This window comes from Sander lucioperca, chromosome 15 (genome assembly GCF_008315115.2).
Source record: "Sander lucioperca isolate FBNREF2018 chromosome 15, SLUC_FBN_1.2, whole genome shotgun sequence".
Taxonomy (NCBI): domain Eukaryota; kingdom Metazoa; phylum Chordata; class Actinopteri; order Perciformes; family Percidae; genus Sander; species Sander lucioperca.
Window position 1 is genome coordinate 1,340,286 of NC_050187.1, and position 15,957 is coordinate 1,356,242.

At 42.7% G+C, this 15,957-nt stretch overlaps 1 protein-coding gene across 3 annotated transcripts; it reads right to left on the reverse strand.

Moving 5' to 3' along the window:
* Positions 1 to 6,490: 6,490 nt before the first annotated feature.
* Positions 6,491 to 14,199, reverse strand: fgf8a (fibroblast growth factor 8a). 3 transcript variants are annotated; one of them, XM_031304710.2, is made up of 6 exons: positions 13,441 to 14,197; positions 13,302 to 13,338; positions 12,183 to 12,363; positions 9,066 to 9,172; positions 6,649 to 6,960; positions 6,584 to 6,617 (listed from the first exon to the last, which is right to left on the reverse strand). In XM_031304710.2, exons 1-5 carry the CDS (start codon positions 13,470 to 13,472, stop codon positions 6,676 to 6,678), a joined length of 642 nt encoding a protein of 213 aa, XP_031160570.1. In that variant the 5' UTR covers positions 13,473 to 14,197; the 3' UTR covers positions 6,584 to 6,617; positions 6,649 to 6,675. The 3 variants fall into 3 exon arrangements, with proteins under 3 accessions (XP_031160571.1, XP_031160569.1, XP_031160570.1); XM_031304711.2 differs by having other exon boundaries at positions 6,491 to 6,960; positions 12,183 to 12,330; positions 13,441 to 14,199; XM_031304709.2 differs by having other exon boundaries at positions 6,491 to 6,960; positions 13,441 to 14,196.
* Between the last annotated feature and the right edge of the window lie 1,758 nt (positions 14,200 to 15,957).

Consider the following 15,957-nt stretch of genomic DNA (forward strand, 5'->3'; position numbering starts at 1 on the left):
TTGTAAATTACGGACGTTTGGACAGTGGCTGTCAGTGTCTGAAGCGACGAAAAAAACGCCCTTCAGCGTGTTTGTATAACGTACTGGGGAGAGCAGCATCTACACAGGGTTTATATGTAAGGCCGAAATTCCGCATAGGGAGGTTGGCTGGGGTGGTGGATGGGTCAAAAACAGGACTTTCACCCAGGAGACCGGAGTTCATGTCCTGCGTGTTTCCTAAAGTTGCTTTCTTCTTTAACCGTCCCGTTCTTCCCGTGTGTCACGGAAACGTAAGCCCACCCACGACCTTTTCCTAAACTAAACCGTCCTGTTCCCGCATGTCACAGACCTTTTCCTGAACATAACTGCTTGTGTTCGGGAAAAGCCTAAAAAAAACACCAACAACATCACAGTTGTGCTTTTAAGAGCGCTCTGTGCTCCTATTGGTTGAAGTCACGGACCGTACACCTCAGGTCAGCCAGTAGAAAATCGACACATTTCCCTTATTAGCGTTTAGCTCAGCGCAAATATGGTTATGTCCTATGTAGTCTATATCCGCGACGTTCCACTTCCAGGATTGCTACGTTGCTGCCGGAAAATCCGCCGGATTTCACTCTTTTCGGCTGGATGTCCGTTACCTTCCTCTTTCTTTATGTTGGTGTTCTAAAATGCGGTGGATTTGTGAGGACTATGGTTAACTGCTCCTCAGATCTCTGCAGGGTAAATCCAGACAGCTAGCTAGACTATCTGTCCAATCTGAGTTTTCTGTTGCATGACTAAAACAACTTTTGAATGTACAGATGTTCCACCAAAACAAGTTCCTTCCCGAGGCTATTTTGAAGCAGCACCGTGGCTCTGCCTGGTGCATAGCACCGCCCAAGACAATTGTGATTGGTTTAAAGAAATGCCAATAAACCAGAGCACGTTTTCCTCCCATCTCAGAATGCTGTGTGGACTAGCCAGACCTTCCTCCGCAGCGCGGTGGAGGAAGGTCTGGCAATGCGAGATAGTCACGTCCAGTTTCAAAAAAATCAAGGTGGCGACGGCCATATTCCCAAACTCTAGGCTTCAAAACGGACGTCCACACACTGCTGCTACGTCCACTGTTTCTTACAGTCGAGTTAGACGTGAACAAGTTCACTACAGTGCAAAATTATTTTCAAATTCACCTAAAATTGACCTAAACTACGCTGCTAGTTTTATTTGTATTTTTTTTTAAATAATTTGTAACATTGAACATGATTATGTAATTGATAGCATAAGTTGCCAGTCCCTGGCTTCCTCGGAACTCCATGACAGTGTGAGAGAGGTCTGCAACAAATGTCCTCTTGAAGAAAATGTATGGCCAACTTTCAATCAGCAGTGCTGGAATTATTTGCTCTCCTGCTGGCAAACAAACAGACACACACACACACACACACACACACACACACACACACACACACACACACACACACACACACACACACACACACACACACACACACAAGGATTCAACATTGGTTTTCTTGGACTGCTGTGGAGTTCACGTTAAAGTATAATAACCTAATTTGATTGATCACAAAACGCGTCATATCAGAAGTAGATGACACTAACTGGACCAATACAAGGTAAAATATCAAACACGTTCGCTGGCAAATCCATGTAGTGATCCATCTCTCTTTCACACAAACATACCTTGTCCAATCAGATTAAACGCCGGGGTGTTAAAAGGCGGGAGATGAAAGAATAACAGTGGAGATACTGAGAGTTACAGAACCTGATGGAAGCTAAAGCCTAAAAACAAACACAGCAGTATCATCCCCACAACAGCAAAGTGCTCTGACACTGACATGCTGCTATCTGCTAAAAAAAAGAAAGGGAGGGAGGGGGGTGACCTTGTTATCCCTGTTGGGATCAGACTAAGAATACCTACCCTGTTAGCTTTCCCTGGTCAGGTTTCATATGGGGAGAAACCAAAGGCCGCAGCGTTTTCTTTCTGTTCAGTTAAGAGGTGCTGGTGTAGGAAGGTTAACACCAACACTAGATAAGAAGCACACATTTCTTTTTCTTTTCTTTTCTTTTTTTTTAACAAATGTGCCAAAAATAATATCAAACTCAAAAAGATCCCATCAATAATGTTCTCAGTAAAAGTAAATAAACAGATGAGGTATACAATGGGTTGAGAAACCCTGCAATTAAAATCTGTATGCTATGAAAAATGAGGAAATGGTACTGAAGACAAGTTACGTGACCAGAGTCGTGTAAACGTATTTCAGCTAGACTGGGTAAACCCAGCCCGATCTGCGGGCAATTAGATTTCGCCCTGCAGCTCAGGCTGGAAACCTGTACATTTATCTATCTTGCTTCCATTACAAATTTGGAACCAATCACAAACTGGCTTATCGACCTGGCGCGCTATTGGTGGGTTTAACACGATGACGATAGAGAAGTGACCAAGCAGCTTTTTGTTTACGTCCCCCGGATCATTGGTCTGATTGGTTGAAGGACTATCCGATTGCGTACAGAGTCATTTGAACTATGCCTGTTGATCACGCCTCTTGTGCAGGTCAAATTTGACCCATTATCAAAGTTTCGATTTCAGACATTTGGGTTTCCATCAACCAAATTGCCCAAATATAACATGGATGGTTCCACTCAATGCTCTTCACAAGTAAAATTAATGATCAGAATTTCAATTTTATAGCATTTGAATTTTTTTTTAAATGGTTTCAAAACTGCATCCTGACTAAACTTTCACTAATACCAGTCTGTGATCACCCACTTGTTATCCTCTGATCTTAACTATTAGTCAAAATAATGAAGAATTTCTGCTTTTTTAACTGATTAAATTAGACATCATTTCATATACAGTAAATTAGTTGTAAAAAAGTTTATTGACCATGAATTCCAAGAATAAATAGTAATGGTAGTGGGGTAAATAAAGAGACGAAAACGTTAAATTTTGGTCATTTTCAATTTTGATAACAAGTTGATAGATACCCTTACACTAAGGTAGTGTAAGACGTACAACCTGGTCTGTAATGAACAGGGCCACATGGAATCTGCGGATGGCGCATGGAAAATTCCACTAAATTCCAAGGGTCACCGCTGCAAACTTAAAAAAAAATAATAATTTAAAAAATATGCAGATTCCGTTTGGGTCTGTTAATGAAATAGGCTCAGAGCTTGGTGCTAGAATAGACTGTAGGCCTGTGTTACAGGGGTGCAGAGCAGCCTCGGTAATAAATGTTCAGTTTATGAGACACCAAATAAAATGATTTTTTATGATTTGGAGGACTCCGACTCTGCACACTGATCCAGCATTACAGGAGTGGTAACCGGTTAAATGTCATAAATGTAATAAATAAACTTCAATACAGTGAGCACTACGTCTTGAATTCCGTTCTCTCCTCCATTGTATTGACAGATATCTTAAAACCTGAACAAATAAAAGTGAACTATCTACATGGAGAGATACTACTGGAGGAAGAGAGAAAAGCAAACGTTGGGGTCTTGTGTCACTTTGGGACGTTTGGCTCCTGGTTCCTCATTGGTCCACTTGTTGTTGGTTTGTCCAAGTTGGGTTTGTATTTTTTATAATGGCTATTTCAGTGTCAGGTATAGTACTTGCTTGAGCCCCCCCAAAAAAGGGTCTAAAACCATGGCACTGCCCAAGATGATTGTGATTGGTTTAAAGAAATGCCAATGAACCAGAGCACATTTTTCTCCCATCCCAGAATGCTGTGTGGACTAGCCAGGTCTGGCAATGCGAGACTATGCTAAAGGACACTTTGACATGAGGGCGGAGGAGCTAGGGATCCAACCGCCAATCTTGTTGATGGACAGTTGAAGGTTGAAGATCTGAGCCCCAGCCAGAAGAAGAAGACAGTGATGGATAGCTGACCCCATACAGCTAACTAACAAACAAGCTGACATTATGCAAACACTAATTGAATTATCAGTGGTGTAGATTTGGCAAAATGACAACCAGAGCGCTGTCAGAATTGAAGGGGTTGCCTGCATACTGCCAGATTTAGCAGCTGAGGCTAACATACTTAGGATTACTAATAGCTCACCTGCTACTGGCTTGTACATGAATCTCATGGCATAACTTTTAGGAGGCAAAAATGGTTATGTTTATGTGTGGATGGATGTTGTTCGTCAAGAAAAAGTCAAGACATAGTCAAGAAATGGTGTTGTAATTGGACAGTACATATTTATATTGTGTACTTAACAATAACAACACCACCACCATTTCTGACTTCCCCTCTTTTAGATTTTCCAAACCGTTTTAGCCTCTGTTTCAGGGAATGCCCATTGAAACTTTTTTATCATTAAAACAGGATATCCTGAAAAAGACGCATCTAGAAAACATCTAGAGCGGCAAGTGCACCAAGGAGCCCACACACACACACACACACACACACACAAACTATGTTTTGCGAACAAGACATAGCATTAACCCTTGTATTGTCCTCGGATCAAATTTTAACTGTTTTTAAAGTTTTTTCTATGTGAAATATGGGTTTCTTTCAACCAAATGGCCCAAAAATAACATGGATGCACGTTGTATGGTATGGAACCCATACAACATTCTTCGCAGGTAAAATTAATGATTACTTCCATTGATTTTTGGGTGTTTAAAATGTTTAAATGGTTTCAGTATCCCAACCATTATATCCAACAGTATCCCGATTAAACTTTGACATATACCAGTCTGTGAGCCACTCAACATCCTCTGATCTTAACGATTAGTCGTAATAATTCATAAGGTATGCCTTTTTTAAAGAAAAAAATGAGGTATAATTTCATATAAATTAGTTTTATTGACCATGAATTAAAAAAAAAAAAAAAAAAAAAAAGGTTTAAAAAAGCGCCAAAAGCATTGAAAAAAGCGCCAAAAAAAGTTCATTTTCAATTTTGACCTGAAATGGCCAACAAGTTCATGTCAACATGTCGACGGGAAGACATGTTGTATTGAATCCAATTGACTCATTTCGATGAGATTGTCCATGGTTAGATGGTGCTGGTGCAAACATTGTATAATCTTTGATATCCCTTAGAAATATGTTCAAATGTTAACATTATTTAATGCTGTGTTTTGCACACAACTTACGTAATAACCTGAGATAAAAAAAATAAATGGTTTGTTTTGTATTCCCTCTACAGGTGCTATCAGACACTGAGCTTAAAGGACAATTCCGCCGCAAAATGAACCTAGGGGTTAATAACAGATGTGTACCCACTCTGTCGTTCTCTGGGACAAGCTAGCGCGGACCGCTGATTAGCTTACAACGCTAGTATTCGGGGCACAGGGAAAGTCAAAACAAATCACTATTTATACCACTAAAAAGGCTCAAAATATCACCACACTTCAACGGTAGCATAATGAACATCCCTAAATGTTAACCGAAGCATTGAGAACTTTGTAAGTGTACATACAGTTTATTAAAAAGATAGATTATAAAGACAGTAGCTCCCAAGACGGCGGCCGCCTGTATACCAGAACGCAACTGTCTTTCTAATCTATCTTTTTAATAAACTGTCTGTACACTTACAAAGTTCTCAATGCGTCAGTTAACATTTAGGGACCCTCATTATGCTACCGTTGAAGTGTGGTGATATTCTGAGCCTTTTTAGTGGTATAAATAGTGATTTATTTTTACTACTTACTCCCTGTGCCCCGAATACCAGCGTTGGAAGCTAATCAGCGGTCCACGCTAGCTTGTTTCAAGCTACAAACACACATGATGTTAGCATGAAAACATGTCCCAGAGAACGATCGCGTGGGTACACATCTGTTATTAACCCCTAGGTTCGTTTTGAGCCAGAATTGTCCTTTAATGTATTTACACACAGCTCAGTGTGTGTGTATAGAGGATTAGGCTGCTCAGCAAACTGGTGTGACTCTTTTCATTGTGTCAGAAATAGGGCCCAGAGCAGAAATGTACCAAACAAGAGTTTAATATCAGTATTTTAATGTACATTTATTACACATTTTAAATAAATATTCCATCCTTAAAATTATTGTACATATCCTCAAATAAAAAATATATTTATATATGTATAAAAACAGACATTCAGGGGGCAAGAAGAACACAGGAGGGTGAGGGGTTCCTTACACACTGCATTTTTTACACATCAACATTACAGTCAGAAACGGAAACCTGTGATTATCAAATGTAGCTGCCACATTGTTCCATCACTGTGTGAGAAAGATACAGAATGATCCCAGTCAACACTGCAGTGTTACGGCCACACAGTGTGTGACAGTTTGTGTTCCTGGCAGTGCGGCCAATCAGGGCCCTTCAAGTCTCCTTGAGCAGCAGGCGAGAATCCCAAAAAAAAGACTCTACTGATCGAAAAAAAAAAAAAAAAAACATTACGCGCTGTACTAAGATGTCCCGATAAGTCAGACAATTAGTTATGTGCATCTAAAAACTTATTTTTTTCCTTTTTCTTTTTTACACAGGTCTAAGTCTAGAGTACAAAAATAGATTTCTCATATTTTTGTTTATGTACAGCTTTCTTTTGACTTTGAGGAAAAATAGAAAAACAACCTACGTATTAAGATATAGTAATGCTCAGTATAAAAATGTCTTTAGAGGTTGTTGTTTTTTTTGGAGAGCGGAGGAGTGTGCCGGCTGCTTGTAATTCTGGTCAGTCTGTCAGTTTCCCCACTTTCTCTCTGTCCCTTCTCTCTTTCCCTCCTCCTCAGCGCTCGGACGAGTAGCGTGTGCGTTTAGTCCTTTGACTGAAAGGGTAGTGGATGAAGTCGAAAGGGCGGTGGTGGCTCGAATGGACGGGCTGTTGCCCCTTCGGCAGCCTCTTCATGAAATGGACCTCGCGCTGGTGCTGGCGCGTCCGCGAGCCTTTCCGTGGCCGCCCACGCCGGGTGAACGCCATGTACCAGCTCTCGTAGCGGGCGTTCCTCAGCGCCGTGTAGTTGTTCTCCAAGACGATCTCAGTGAAGATACAGTCGCGGCCTTGTCCGTTTTTCTGCAGAAACGCACACACACAGAGAAACATAGTTAGTGGGTGTGTTCAGAGACGATTTACAGATGGGAAATATCAGAAATATCAGATGTAAAAAAGGCTTCCCTGTGCTGCCTTGCACACACACACACACACACACACACACACAGACAAAGAAACGCACTTATTGGGTATGTTCAGAGACGATTTACAGATGGGAAATATCAGAAATATCAGATGTAAAAAAGGCTTCCCTGTGCTGCCTGGCACACACACACACACACACACACACACACACACACACACACACACACACACACACACACACACACACACACACAGCCCTCCCCTCATACATGCGGCATATGCTACAGTCATTACAGATCAGAGAGAGGGGGAATGACAGTAAGCGATGACTCTTCTCCCCTCCAGCAAACATCCAGCAGCCCTTGTGGGTCAGTAGCTGCAGGACGGATCCTCCGGCCATAAAGCCTTAATCAGCCCTCACGTGTCACTTTCACTGCTGGTTTGATCTCCTGTTGCATTTGTGGTGAAATTTAACCGAGCATGCTCTGCTTGAATTGAATAACAACCAATCGATTTAAATACCCCTCCCCAGTCCTCTGCTGAGTTTAGTTACAGTAAAGCCCCGCGGGACAAATGTGCAGCTCAAGGATGAGACGGTGAATAAACAGCTGGGTGAAGTGTGGCCCTTTAGTTGTAAAGAAAACATGACACACTTTCCATCAGCGAACAAATGTACAGTAAGGTCAGCTGAAACGGCATTAACTGGACTTGGACACAGTATAGCCTACTGTAACACGCAGCGTGTTAAAAATAGTCATGATACACCCATGTGCACACATCACCCAAAAGACACACTCTCTGGTCATTCTTCCTCTCTCTCAACGGACACACGGGGCAGGCTGTGACTGGGCCGGTAGCTCGGGGCAGATGGTGTGCGAGGCAGGGTGCTGGGTGGGTGGAGGGGAGTGTGTGTGTGTGTATGTGTGTGTGTGTGTGTGTGTGTGTGTGTGTGTGTGTGTGTGTGTGTGTGTGTGGGAGGTGGGGCTGCAGAGAGGCTGGCAGCTCTGTTTATTAGCCATCACAGTGAGAGAGGGGTACTGAGATAGCCTCAGCCTGAAACACACACCTAAACACTCACATAGCAGCAAGGAATAAACCCTAACCTGGAGCACTATTAACTATTAATTATAATATAGCCTCTAAACACGCTGCTGTACTGATTTTAGAAGCATGAAATGATTATCTAGCAGGTCGTCTTCCTTAAGTCACGAGTCTAAAGGAAAACAAAAGCTTGCAGGGGATTTGAAGATATGGTCTGCAGGTTGAAATTATTGTCACATGTCCCGCGTAAAGACACAATGACTTCCTGTCTGTGGCTTTCAGCTCCAAGCTCATTGGTTCCTACTGAAGAGGTTCATCTTTCAAAACGCTGCGCAAGTATATAGTTTTGAAAGAGCTCAGTAATTTCCTACAAACAGCTGTTCACTGTAGTTTTTTTTAATCAAATAAACAGGAGGAAATGGTGCATGTGTTGAGGACTATTTTCAGCCGTGGACTGATACACATTTGGTAAGAGGAATGAGCTATAAGTAAGAGGTATGATGGAATTATTGTTAGTTTTGGTCTTGTAATGAGATGTTTTGAGATTAGATGAACAGTATTACCAATGCTATTGTTTAAACAGTATTACAAACTCATGAATGCTGATGTACCTTGGGTAATCTTTGGAACTTTTTTTGGTGAGGAATAATGTATTCATCTGCTGTGCAGTGATATCTAACTGTACACAGTGGGAAAGTAACCCAGCTGGTTCAAAAATGATGCTAATATGCTCTATTTACTGTACATGTGACCTGTCTTCAACACAAACCTCCTAGACCTAGCTGCAAATCATTCCACATCACTTTTAAGAGCTTCTACAACATCTTGTATTCACTTTTCACAACATGTAGTCTCAGATGTCAGCATGGAGCACCACAGCTAATGACATACCAAAAATGAATGGATGATTTGGCCTTTATAAAGCAGAAGACACACAAGACACACTCTAACTCCTCTCGCTGCCTCTGCTTCAGCTGCTTGAGGTCATCGTTTCTCCTCACCTTGCCGATGAGCTTCCCCTTTTTGTTCATGCAGATGTAGAAGCCCGTCTCGGCTCCCTTGATGCGCACTCGGCTCCCGAACGTGTCCGTTTCCACAACGAGTTTAGCTAAAGGAATCAAACAAAAAGAGTCTTGTTAGGAACTACAGCTGAGAGCAGTGTGGCTGGTAGAAGGTTAATGTGTGTTCTGAAATATGCCTAAAACATTAAAAACCTGAATTAATGACAGTCCACGCGCATGTATGGACAAAAAAAAGCATCGACAATACACACTTGATGCTTGAGTGTGTTTCCAAGCAAGCATACTCTTTCTCCCCTCTCTCTTTCTCTCTCTCTCTTTCACACACGCACACACACACACACACACACACATACCTGTGGGACCATTCCTGGGGATTTATGCAAGCTGAAATTCTTGCAAAATGATAAAAGCATGTGTCTCTTGATTCTTTGAAAGCTAAAGAGGCAACCCTGGCAGGCCCATCAAGAATTCTTTTTCAAATAGATCTGCATTGATCTCACGCGTAAAGCTTCACATTTACCTCTAGAACCCGAGACCATCTGAAAGACACAGGGCCATACGGACAGCATGACTTTAGGGAGGTTTGTGCATTTTTTTTTTTGGAGTTGCTGTGCAACAAGATCCAAAAAACTGTAGCGTATATCTTCAGTTCACGCTGCAGTCATTTCACATTGTCATGTCTATTTCTCCAGAACATTAGAAGCCAACAGGAGATGAGCTTTTTCTTCATAAATATCATCTCTAATCCACATTGTCTCATAAAAATGGTTCTATGGCGTCGAACGCATGGGTCACCGGGGTCACCCACCCACTGTATCACCGTTACACGTCTGAGTTACAGTGGTGGTCTGAATGAAGGGCAGAGTCAAAGACAGACATGGGAGACACACACACACACACACACACACACACACACACACACACACACACACACACACACAAATACTGCGTTTCACTATCTTTGTGGGGACCTGTCATTGACATAATGCATTCCCTAGCTCCTTACCCTAACCTTAACCATCCCAACTAAATGCCTAACCTTAACCCTTACCCTCACCCTAACCATAACCTAATTCTAACCCTAATCCTAAAACCAAGTCTTAATCCTCAAACAGACCTTTAAAGTTGTGGGGTCCAGCATTTTGGCCCCACAAAGCTGTCCGGACCCCACAAGTATACTGTATTCCCGTTTCTTGGACCCCACAAATAATAAACAAGAACACACACACACACACACACACACACACACACACACATACATACACGTAAAATTGCTTCAGATGACCTGAATAGCTTGCACACTCATTTGAGGCCACACGTGCACAACTACATTGGACCTCCCTGTACCCCATTATCAGTAGATGTTTTAGTGGAATTCAGTTTACTCGGAATATAACAAAAACTGCAGGCCAGAGTGGCTGCAAAGCTCGACAAGGCCCGCTTGATTCAGGCTGGACGGAGTGGGGATGAAGGTATAGGGTTTGAGGCAGGGGGGGTGGAAGGAACTATGCAGGAAATGTTTGGAAGGTAGAAGTAAGATGACTTCTAATGGCTCTTCCAGACCTGCGGGATCTCTGGAGAACCGCCTCCAGCACAGTGTACAATCCAGCGGACAGTTTCCCCTCCACCTCCACCAGTAGAGACTGAGATCATAAACCACCTCCAGCACCAGCTAACTGTTCTGGTTAAAGGGGAAGACTTTGAGAAAATGCTGACGATAAGGGGGGGTTCCACTTTTGTCTTTGATATTTTCAGTATCATGAAACAAGACCACAAATAGACAAATCTTTGAAGAACTGAATGCAAGAGGACACATTCTGCAGATATCCCGATTTGCATTAGCAATTCCTGATTCACACACTCTTTATGAAAGAAATTCAAAAGGTTACGAGTTAGCCTATTTCATATCTCAGACATGTTGCTCTTTAAATTCTTCAGGCCTTCTTCTTATAGTTAACCCTTGTATTGTCACCTGTTTATAAAGCATAAAGTAGCCTGTAAAGTCCCCCCAGGTCTGGCTTACATCTTTTTAGCCAACTTGATTCCAACTTATTACCACTCGTTTTACACTTCTCTGGAATTTATGGTCACTGCACCTCATTTACATGAAATACTATTTTGAGTAATAATTCAAAGGAACATATGTTTATGTATTATCACAGATTTTGACCCGGGCAGACCATGAAAGTAGTGATCATCAATTTTTATTTTAGTGTTGTATGTTAATTTTGGGGAAATTTGGTTGAAAGAAACCCATATTTCTGATAAAAAAAGGGGTCAAATTTCACCCAAGGACAACATGAGGGTTAAATGACATTATAATATTGGCTTTAAGCCCCGTTTAAAAATAAAAATAAAAAATAAAACATGCTGGGAATCATTTCAATCACAAAGAAAAAAAAGATATGTTATGTAGATTTATAAGGTAAAAAACCGAATCCTTAAAAACGAATAATAAGCACAGTTTTTGAATATAAAAATGGAAGTGTAAAATAGTATAAATTTGCAGGCCAGATGAGATATATGCATGAAGTTACTTTTTGTTTTGAAATGCATGGCGAAATGTAATCAAACCTGAATCTGAAATGTCCGCGCTGAACACACAATGGAGGGTTTTTTTAAAAAATCTAAATTATCCTTTGCATTGGTTTCGAAATTTCAAAAAACAAAGTGGGCCTATTACTGTACAGTAAACACTGAATGCGAATGATATCAATTATTTAAAATCTATATCAACAAAAATGAAGAAAGAAAAAGAAAAAGTGATCCACTTTAACCCTTGTGTTGTCTTCCCATCAGCAAATGTCTCATCAATGTCAAATTTGATCAAGTATAAATGATCACCCAATTCTGTGTTCGGTCTTCTCAGCCAACTTCATTCCAACTTCTTTTTGGAATTAAGAAATGATCAATTATTTTAGTTAGTTAGTTATTACAGCATGTTTCATGTATGTAACTTTAGTTGAAAGAAACCCATATTTTTGATGTAGAAACTTTGAAAACGGGGTCAAATTTGACACAGCGGGTTAACATTTCAGCGACCTCGGAGGATCGAGCACAGACGGAGTTATTGCGGGGGCTTTTTTCTTTTCTTACCGTGCACGTCTCCATCGTCGGCCATGGCGTTGATCTTCTTGTTGGGCAGGACCTGCACGTGCTTGCCGCTGGTCCGGCTGTACAGCTGGTAGATCCGGATCAACCTGCGGCTCACGCGGTCCGTCACTTCGCTCTGCTCGCTTACATGCTGCGTGAAATTAGGCGGGGACTGATTGGTTACCTGTCAGAAATTAGACGTCATCACAATCATCAATGTGTACAATTTGTCTTATTTATGAATTTCTTTCATTTTACTGACATACAACTACGCAAAAAAAAAAAAATATATATATCTGGACTGAGAGTGAAGCCAAATTGTGTGTTTTCGGGTTACTGTAGGAAATGATTGAGGGACTTAAACACAGAGGGGGAACGATATCCTAACGCAACAACAGCTTGTTGTTGTTTTCCCCCGAGTGACAAGTGTAACAAGTTCCAGGCGCGCTGCTGCCAAGGCAAATTAACAGCTTCCAAAACAGACGCACGGCGTGATTACAGGTTGTGCGCACAGGAGAATGCATGCGCGCCACAGCGCAGAGCGCACACACACAGACACACACACACACACACACACACACACACACACACACACACACACACACACACACACACACACACACACACACACACACACACACACACACACACACTTTATGAACGGGATAAATGAACTTCTACAGAACATTACTTAAAAGTCTCTATCCGCAGCGCTCCACTGTGATGGAATGACTGCTGCTGACGGGGAGAAAGAAAAAAAATGGGCTCTGGTTACTTTGAACCCCACGACTCGGGAGCATTTCCCTCCGCCTCGATGCCCCGTCTGTGCCCGCGCGTCCTGTGCCAGGGCCGGTATGTTCATTAGCAACCTGCCAGCAGGCCGCGCGCACCGCTGCCCGTCGCGCACCGTTGGGAGCCATCCGATATTGTTGTATCACATAATGTGATGATGATCCCTCACCTTTCTTCCTCTCGCTGTCATTGCGCCGGTGCATCACGCGCTTTGATTGCCATTGTGTTTCAGAGGTTTCCGAAGATTAATTTTTTAACGCTCAAAATAAAAATAAAAAAACGAAACATTGTAAAACATGTATATGGCAATAAATGAATGCAGTGACATACCTGAGCATAGTAGCAAAATGCGAATAAGTGTAGACACCTGCAAGGAAGAAGAATAACATGCATGGAGTTAGTTCAGAGCTGCGTGAGGGATGCATTTACAGTGCGTAAAGAGTGGAAGTGAGGGAGGAAAGACACTCACAGATAGCTGAGTCTGGACGGGATGGGTCGCATGTTGGATGGAGGTGAAAAGCTCTTCCAGGACCCTCTCAGAGCGGCAAAGTCCAGCTGATCTCGGTACAAATCAAACACGTCCAAAAAAAAATCACCGAAATCCACAAAAAAAGGTCAGAGGTGCTGACAGAGAGGCTCAGACATGCACATAGCGCACTTTCCTCATTAAATAAATGTCCATTATCAGGCTCCCCTTAAACAGCCGAATAGCAGTGATGACAAATGACAATTTCTCATTGAAATAAAAACCTGTTTCTGTCAGAAGGCTACAGCAAAGTCTAAGTGCACTTGCAGAAGCGGAGCTGTTCGTTGAAGTTTCGTGGATGGGAAAAAAAAAAAAAACGCAGCAGGGTTTTCTTCTTCTATTTGTCTTAATTATTTATTTTGCAAACAATTTGGTCCATGCTGTCAGACTATTTCCTCGTGCTTTGTAATCCCCGTGGTCCTCCGCGGCCTTCAGGTGTGTGTGTGTGTGTGTGTGTGTGTGTGTGTGTGTGTGTGTGTGTGTGATCCCGCTGTAGAGGAAACTCGATGCTGCTGCTGCTGCTGCTCCGCTCGGCTGTGTCAGGACTGCAGACTGGACGTTCCGTCTCTCCTCTCTCTCTGTTCCCATCCCACACTGCTCCCGTGTCAAGCCTCTCGATCGGCGCTCACACACCCCCTCGGTTAAAATGGCAGGCTGATCTCCTAAGAACAAGCCCCCTTTTTTTTTTTGTTCTTTCCTGCAGAACAAAAGCGGACAGCCCCAGCCCCAGCCCCACTCTCCCCTCCCCCCTCCCCCCTCCCCCTTGATTTAAAACATCTCTACCTGAGCAGCGGTCCACACTTTGGAAAGGGGGCAAGAAAAGAGGCGAGGAGGCGCCTGGGCTGCCTCTGCGCGCACTCCAAGTCTGTCAATGAAAAAAAAAAAAAGCACACTAAAAATACAAAATGACCGCCTCTCATCATCACCATACTACACAGTTGCATCTTCAGCAGTAACCTGATGACCCTTGCCCCCCCCACACTCCTCTCTGCTCCCCATGTCCATTAATACTCTGCTCTTCCAGTTTGGGGACGCACTGAGCTTGCTCAGCTTTGTGTATTGCCAGAGCAAAGTGTGAGACATATTAAAAGGATTACAGGCGATTAGCGTTTTTAAAACAGCCCCCCCCCCCTTCATTTGACAGAGAGAAAGGTTTAACTGAGCCGCAGAGACAAACAGGCTTTTAAGACTCATCCACGGAAAGGAAGACGTGAATATGTGGAAGGCAACGCTGCGGAAGATGACACAGTGAAACATGAATTCATTAAGACGAAGCAGACAGCAGTGTGGACAAGAGGGGCATTCACACCTCCCGGCCTGGTTAATGACATGAAATAGGCCCATTTTCTTTTTTGACATAAGAGATGCGCCACATTAATTATACGCAAACCGCGCCCTTTTAGTGTAGAATGGCCGCATTGATCGCGTTCATTATCAGTTAGACTTTATTGATTGTTTGACCATTAATTAGACTGTTCAGTATCGGCCACAACAAGGGCACAGAAACTCAGCACGGCGTGATTAATAAACATCATTTAAGGTGTCATTAAATTATCTGGAAAGGCTTGAAGTGGTCCATAGTGTAAAAGAACAGTCTGCAGAGTTAAGATTAGCCCACTCAAGGACCTAAAAGATGGAGGCCAGAAGATCTGGAGCCAGACAAAAAAGTTTTTATTTAGGGTCATTTGATAGGCTGCAGAATTATGAATCCATAATGTGCATATTAGCTCTGTTGATAGGCCTTATTAGAGGTGAATATCCCAACTGACGTCTGAAACAGCCCATGAGAGAAGACAGTTTGACTGTCAGTCTGTCATACAGGGTGCAGCCACCAGTGGGTGCTCCAGAGGAGGTGGTTAAGTGGAGCCTGAGTCAGTTGCCCCCCCCAGTGTCCTTGATGGTGTAATATGACAGAATTTAAGACTGTGCAGATCTGCGCTGTCTGCTGTATTACACGCCGGAGTCACTTCATGTGTTGTCTGCTCCGCTGACAGGCTTCATGTTTTCACATGGTTTGTTTCTCGGTTTCCTCCTTCCTCCCATTAGCATCTGCTGCTCTGTGTGTGTGTGTGTGTGTGTGTGTGTGTGTGTGTGTGTGTGTGTGTGTGTGTGTGCGTGTGTGTGTGAGATGACATAAGTTAAACATGTAACCCCCATGTGAGACATGAAGTAGATCCGTGTGTGTAAGGAATGGTGCATAAGGGTGTTGACGCTTGACAAAAAATTGTATCGAAAGCTTGGAGTGTGTGTGTGTGTGTGTGTGTGTGTGTGTGTGTGTGTGTGTGTGTGTGAGATGATACAAGTTAAAAATGTAACCCCCATGTGAGACATGAAGTAGATCTGTGTAATGTGATGGTGCATAAGAGTGTTGATTTTTGACAAAAAATTGTATCGAAAGCTTGGAGTGTGTGTGTGTGTGTGTGTGTGTGTGTGTGTGCGTGTGTGCGTGTGTGTGCGTGT